Genomic DNA, 7,434 nt, shown 5'->3' with positions numbered 1-7,434 from the left:
GATGCCGGCAGCGCGGGGAGGGAGGGAGGGATGGGACAGCGCCGGGGGGAGGGTGTGTGTGGGCACGCGTTTGCATTTCTGCTGGTGGGTCACGGCTCTTGGGCGTCTGGCTAAAATTGCAGGTAGTGTAACACTCTACAGGTGAAGCAGGGAGGTAGAGAGGATCGTGTCAAGGCCCCTTCAATAATGCATGGATATTTAACGTGATCGTTTCATGCAAATAGGAAGCAGTACTTGTGTTACTGCCTCATTAGCACAGTTCTGTTCCCTTGATCAATATGGATTGTGGCTGAGGCACATTTTCCAGTCTCTTTTAAAATCGCTAGTGTTGCTCTGTGAGCTCTGTGAATTCCCAGAACCTTACTTCCTTTATTTTTTGAGCCCTTTACAGCTGAACTGGACTTTGAAACTACTTGCTTACATTGCCGATAGGAGTTGCTCACACTGCTTTCACTTCCTGGCTTTCCTGATGATCTGGGAGAACTTTTATATGGCTGAGTAGCTGTGGGAATTCATGGAGCAGGGAGGAGACTTTATAGAGAAAGAGGAGAGTAGATAGTGATGAGTCAAGGTAACACTGTTACTGAGCAAAACCACTATTTTATGTAAATGGATTCTGGTGTCCTCAAAAACATGGACCTCATGTCCCACCTTGGCAAAGCAGGTAGGTTTCTGACCTAGGCACCACTGTTTGTAGTGACTGAAATGCTAGCCTCATGTCTCTTGTAAAGCACTCCAAGCATCCTGAGGAAACAGGCATGTATCTATTAAGTGGCTTGTCCAAGATCAAAGGGGGAGCCCCTGTCTGTCTACTAGTTACTGGTCTTGTGCCATATTGAGTGAAATTCAAGAGGGAGTTTCCTTGAAGATAACTCTAAAAACACTGGTGACGTGAAGAAACAACTAATGGCTATAAGTATGTGTTTTCTTGAAATAACTTTTCTCAGTCTGGTGTTACTGGTTGAACAGTGATGGGTTGGGAACATGAAGTACATGGGAGTACATTCCCCAAAACGCTGAAATCTAATCTTGAAATGTGACACCTAAATGCTTTCAGTCCTTGTCAGAATTGAGGTTAAGGGCTGTGGTGTAACTCAAATTTCTTACTGTTTTACCTCCTATGCCTTACTGTCCTATGCCATAGTTCTTGACTAGCTTGTTTTCTTTCAGAGGCTGACCAAGCAGGAATTCTGGCAGTTGGTGCACCAGAGCTATGGCTCTGAGCTGGGTCTGAACAGTGAGGAGATGGAGATCTTCCACTCATCATCTGAGGAGAACGGGCAGTCTCGGTAAGGAGAGGCTATGAAGCTTATTGAAGTACTCGGGGAGAAGCAGTATCCTATTTCTTAGAAATTTATTTTCCAAAGGGGTGCTGTAGCATTGCCAGAAGGGTTAAGCCTGTAGTAAAAGGATGGAAAGAACTAAACTGCATGGACTGAAGCAAAGATAAAAACTTAATTGTGTTTATTGTCTAAAATAGTAGAACCACAGCTGAGGCCTCTTAGAGGAGGGAGATAGGAAGACCTTGTTCTCACTGGATCAGCTTGTGGGTATCAACAGGATAGCTTAAGTAGCAACCTCTTTTCATTATGCTCTCTGGTCAGGATCTGTATGCCCTTCCACAGTATGAAAGAGCTGAGTGGAATGGAGTTCAGACAATTTTCCTCTCCTCTATGGAGACTGATATACTTGCTTTGCTTTGTTGTCCTGATGTCTGAGATCTTAGCTTATTTTTCTGTTGTGCTTAGCTTGAATTAGGAAGCTGGAATAATGTGGAATTTTTTTAAAAAGGTTGCCTTGATTTCTTGGAACAAACAGGAACTAACTAATGAACTGCCAGCATCAATCTGCAAAACTATGTGACTTTTGTCTCTTTTCAACCCTGTATTATTTGAGTATGTTTGTTACAAAAAAAATCCTAAATTCTCTGCAGGCTTCAAAAGTTGTCCCCTTAAATGTTTCCTGTTTTGGTGGTGGTGGTATTTTTTTTCTGTAAGAAGTGTACTACTTGCAACTCTGGAATAAGAGATGCAGGATAAAATAATTGCGTCAAGCTTTCTTAAAATATTTTCCTTACAATTTGATTCTAATCTACCTCTGCTTCCTCTTTTCCCACCCTACTTGCTTTCTCTCTGACTCACCAGTGCAGTTTTTGGTATTTGCTGAACAGCAATGGTTTGAATGCAAAAAAATCACATGACAAACTTTCTCAAGATTTTTGAGCTCTTTTATCCTCAAAGATCTCTTCCTTTTTGCTTTGGACAGATCGAGCATTTGTGATGATTCTGGAGAAAAGGATGAAAAACTACCCAAAATGATTGGTTTAGTTCGGGAACCCACACTTCAAACAGAAGGAGAGTCACTCACCAGACACATGTTGCCAGGAGTAAGTGCTATAACAGCCTTTTTTTCTGTTTGTAACTGATGAGCACATATGCATAACTGGTATATCTGTAAGCATAGGATGCATGGGGATTGTAACTTCTAAAGAAGCCTGTAAGAATTCAGAAGAGTAAGGCATTTTCAAACATCAGAAATTTACCATTATCTTCAGGTTTCCAAAATATTTCTTGAATTTGGAAATGAACAAATGTATGTATAAGAGAATATTGTTGGTGTGAGTTTCAGCAATATCCTACCACTAATTCACTGTATAAACTGGTTAGAATGCTGAGGCTTAATCCCTGGTCTGTTTTTTGTTAAGAAATGTAAAATAAAAATTATTTGGTTTATCCAGCTTCCTAGGGACAATGTGCATCTTTGTGCAAGTGCTATGTAAAAGTAATGCCTCTGTTTAATTTCAGTGCTCTCTTGCTTGCACTATGTCATTTACTCTTATACTTCTGTCTCTCCTATACATGTGGTTTGTTAAAGGGTAGTTATGCTACCTTCACTGACCTTTCAAAGGTCAATTAGTCTGTTGTGAATATAGGAAGCCTTTTTTAATTTAAGTTTGTGGAAATGCTTCAGAACTAATGAGGGGAAAAAAACCACCCTTGAGATAATAAAGATGAGTGTTTCTGCAATGCCTTGGGTTAATACAATAAGCATGGGTGCTTCACTCACAATGTATGAATTTGTGAATGTATTTGGCTGGCTGGGAGGGAGGGCAAATGCATTAGTAGCACTATCTGAGGTGTGCAGTGTCTCGCACAGTTGCTGGGACTCCTGTATGTAATTGTAGTTCTAAAAGGTTACAGACATTTTCTCTTGGTTAATACACTAAGGGAAAGATCTTGGAAAAGCAAATAAAACACTAAAGCATTTTTTAAATGAACTTCACTAGAGGTGGATACCTAATTGCTGTTTATGCTTTGGAAAGTTCAGGAAGGGAAGAAGGAAGATGCTTGTAATAATTTTTACTGCCATATAAATCTTCTGGCTTTTGTCACTTGCTGAAACTTATCTGGAGGTTAAGCAGGCTTTAAATTGTTTTGCCAAAATTCAAGTCAATGGCTAGCGACTTATACCTAGCGGGCAAGACTAGTATTTTTCAGATGCTAAAAGCTTAGTTAATCAGATGTTGGTTATCCCTCATTGGAAATCCTACCAGTGTAAAACAAGATTTTTGGAGAGGTGTAATGGAGGCCTGTGGATGCTGCAGGCATTTGGGCTCTTCAGGATAACAGAAAATCTAGCCAGGTAGTTTTGGTTTGGACTTGTAAGTCTTATTTGTATAAGAGCAAACCATTTTAAAATAATTGCTGTTCCTGGAAAAGAAGTGTTTTGTTTGCCTATAGGGTGATGCACCCAGAGATGTCTCTTGCATGTATTAAAACTAATTAGGCATGTTGATAAGGAGAAATGCCTGGGGGTTTGGTCTGTAAGCAAGGAGAAATGCTGGGATTCTCCCTCAAATAAACTGTTTTTTTAAAGTCCTTTAATTATAGTGTGAAAGTGCAGTCTTGATCAATGTGTAACTAAACTGTTTAGCTTACTATTTCAGTGTAACTAAAATACTTAATTATTGTGTTCAGCTGTATTTGTCACTTGGCACTTCTTAAGAATATTGACACACTCCACAACCCCGAGATTACTGCATATGTTACAGAAGCACAGGGCAATAGGAGGAGGTAGTAGTGCTTAGGATGCATTTATCATTATAAATATTATTAGCATTTATCAAAAACAATGGCACTGATGACACAAAACACATGAAATCACCTCCCAAAGAGTGGAGATTAACAGACTTAACCCCTTCTTTTCTGCTCTGGTAGGAAAATAAGTCCCAAAGCTCTCTTCAGAGGGACAACTAAAATTATGGAGGTGTTTGCTATAGCACTTGGCTTGTCTTGGAAAAAATATTATTCACAGGCATATGTAATTGATAAAAGAAAGTCTGTGTGTAACAGACTTGGTCCCCCATTTGGTATGTACGTTCATAATGTGGGAATCACATTATTACGGCCTGTCTGAAACAACCATCTTCTTCCCTCCACCCCTTGTAGAGAGATCTTCCAGTCCTCAAGCCTGCTGTTCACAGGTTTAAAAAGCTGAAAAGCACAAGAGTTTGGCAGCACTGGACTAGCTCAAGAGAGAAATGTACATAATTAAGACACTGTACATCTTCAATTCCAGCTTACAGACCTTGAAATCATTGTTCTTTAGGAAAATAATATTAAAAAAATAGAAACAAGAAAACCATGTTTGAATTGATCAGTTATTCCTCAAGCCTTAGTATAAATTTCTTCTTCCCTGACATCTTGAAAGGCTTTTTATAGGAGTTGTTGCTCTAGTCTTCTGACTTGACCCTGGCTTTCCAGCTCTGTGTGTGGCATAGTGGGGCTGCTTTTATACTGCTGGTGGGATCTCCTCCTGCTCACTGGATCCCTAATCTTCATCAAAATGCTATGAGAGTTCCTTGGATAGGTGCTGAATCTGTGTCAATTTTTTATACTGTTTAATCACAGTACGCTCCTTTCTGTCTTCCATTTGTATTGGTAGGGTATTTTTGACATGGAAATGATGGTGGGGTCCAAATTCCTATTGTGTGATGGTGTATAACTTGAGGCATGGTATCTCCTTCCAACAGAAGCATTTGTTGATCTGCTTTCCTGATGCAGTCCTCCTTTTTTGACCTTGAAGGACTGTTTTTGTCGGTTTATACTGCAGTCAGATTCCTGCCTGTCTCCGTTTTCCAGCCACCCACATTCTACTAGTGGCTCTCAGTTGCACAAAAAGGTAGATAGTCTTTATTTTTTAAAAAGTCAAGAAGTACAGGAAGTACATCATGACTTCTCGAGTAGCTGATGCTCTTGCTTTTTTGAGTCAGTGCTGAATAATCTTTAGGAATTATGGTATTGCGGATGAATCAGAACTACTCAGTTGAGGAGGTTTGATCTTACTGTTTCATATACTACTGCAAATGGGAAGGTTGAATTGCTAGTGTTTCCAGCAGGCCCACTGGAGGCAATGGGAGGTTTGAGAAGAGGTTTAGAATGAAAACTGTGATTGACAGCTAGTAGCCAAGCTTTTTGGGGGCATTTTGATATGTACAAACCTTGGGCATACAGTTTTACTGGAAGTTGCTTCAAGCATGCAATGGCATATAAGCTTAGCCACCAGTGATTATAGTTCAGGGTTAAGATGTTTTGGGGGATGTCCTGTTCATGGATTGGAGATATCAAAAGGTATTTGGTTGCTTTGTTCCTGAGAAGTAGCATTTTATAGCTGGGATGGCTCTAGACAGTGCTTTAAAACGTGGGTTTTTTTGGTCAAAGATGAGTCATAGAATCATAGAATTGTTAGGGTTGAAAAGGACCTTAAAGATCATCTAGTTCCAACCCCCCTGCCATGGCTAGGGACACTTCCTGCTACATCAGGTTGCTCAGAGCCCCATCCAGCCTGGCCTTAAACTTCCAGGGATGGGGCTTCCACCACTTTGCTGGGCAACCTGTTCCAGTGTCACACCACCCTCATGGTGAAGAACTTCTTCCTAATGTCTAATCTGAATCTCCCCCCTAGTCCTACCACTACCCAACATCCTAAAAAGTCCGTCATCAGCTTTCTTGTAGGCCCCCTTAAGATACTGGAAGGCCACAAGGAGGTCTCCTCAGAGGGAGGCCCTGCAGAACAAGAAGACTTTTCTAATGCATAATTGGGATGATCTAACCTTTCTGAAAAAAGGAGAGGCTGCCTGTTCCATTGTGCTTCCCCTCAGGATTGCTGGAACCCTTGCTAAACAGGCAGCAAAAAACTGAACCTGATCAATAAAAAGTAAATAACCTGTGTTAGGTTAATGACCTTATGCTAGTGTTGATGCAGGGAAGGGGACATGGATGGGGATAGTAAACTGTCCCTTTTAAGGATACTCTAGGTATGACAGTACAGATGAGTTAAGTCTGCCCTTTTTTTACCAGGGTAAAGTGAAATTTTAAGGAGGGAGGCTAGCTGTGGTAGGGGGAACAAGGGAAAGACTAGTGCTTGACTATGTGGTAATTGAGCAGATATAACTTGTGGCTTCCTTTATATGGCTTTCTTCTTTGAAAGTAACTTTTTCTTCCTTTTTTTTTTTGTCTTGGTTGTTTCAGGTGGAGGAGTGCCCGAGTGAGAAACAAATAAAGAAGAGCCCTCTTCCATGTTCAGAAAGAAAACCTCTTAAGCTAGTCAGGAGCAGGTCTTTAGAAAAGTCCTTGGACCTGAATGAGAATGAAAATCTTCCAGAGAAGAGCAGTGCCTCAGATAGTGAAGAAGGTAAATATCTCAGTAATTGGGATCTGTAAGACAACCTGACTTTGTACCATCTTGCTTCTGGAGCAAGTTGGTTAACTTTCTGATCTTATGAAAATTGTTTGCTTGTTTGTTCCACAGAATTGCAGCAGAATCATCTTTGTATCTTAGTTTCTGGGGAGAAAAAAAATATTTTTACAGATGTTTAGAACAAAAAATGTGGCTTTGCTTTTTCTCTTTTGGTGGGTAAAGAGTTGCTAACAGTTTAAACTATTAAAAAAAGTTTAATGTGATGGCTTTCACTTTCCATGCTCTCCCAGGTATTTCAAATCTCTTTTGTTTTCTTTCTTGGGAACTTCAGGGAAACATTTCAGCCTGTTCTCCAGCTTCTGAATGCTTCCCCCGCCTTCCCTACCCCCACCTCTTTAAACTTCTACTTTCTCAAGGCATATGGGCTTCATTCAATATTGTTGATGGAGTAAACTGAGGAACTCACTAAAAGTCCAGGCAAGACAACTTCCTAGCTTTCAGGAGTGTATTGTGCATATTATCAATCTGATCTGAAGATGAAAAACCATAACATGTATCTTGGAGCATCTTATACTTTGTGTGCCAACAGAGTGAGTATCTTAATGGGTCCTAATATACAGTTCTCCTAACTCTTACCTCATTACCCAGTACAAGATGAGAAGAAACTTAAATACCTTATTAGTGTAGAGGCTGTAACTTGGCTGTTATGTGCTTCCTTTTCTCTTCTCACTGTGA

The 7,434-nt window shown here is 40.3% G+C and overlaps 1 protein-coding gene across 1 annotated transcript in view; it reads left to right on the top strand.

Moving 5' to 3' along the window:
- Nucleotides 1-7,434, top strand: part of GRAMD1C (GRAM domain containing 1C) — a 55,893-nt gene that overhangs the window by 29,526 nt on the left and 18,933 nt on the right. The window contains exons 6-8 of the mRNA XM_009998234.1: nucleotides 1,171-1,289; nucleotides 2,266-2,386; nucleotides 6,531-6,693. Coding sequence (XP_009996536.1) covers nucleotides 1,171-1,289; nucleotides 2,266-2,386; nucleotides 6,531-6,693 — 403 coding nt within the window. The remainder of the gene's footprint in view (nucleotides 1-1,170; nucleotides 1,290-2,265; nucleotides 2,387-6,530; nucleotides 6,694-7,434) is intronic.

This window comes from Chaetura pelagica, unplaced genomic scaffold, assembly GCF_000747805.2.
Source record: "Chaetura pelagica isolate M959 unplaced genomic scaffold, ChaPel_1.0 scaffold65, whole genome shotgun sequence".
In the NCBI taxonomy this organism is placed as follows: Eukaryota; Metazoa; Chordata; class Aves; order Apodiformes; family Apodidae; genus Chaetura; species Chaetura pelagica.
Note: the sequence above shows the minus strand (reverse complement) of the source record. Positions and strands in the feature narration are given on the sequence as shown.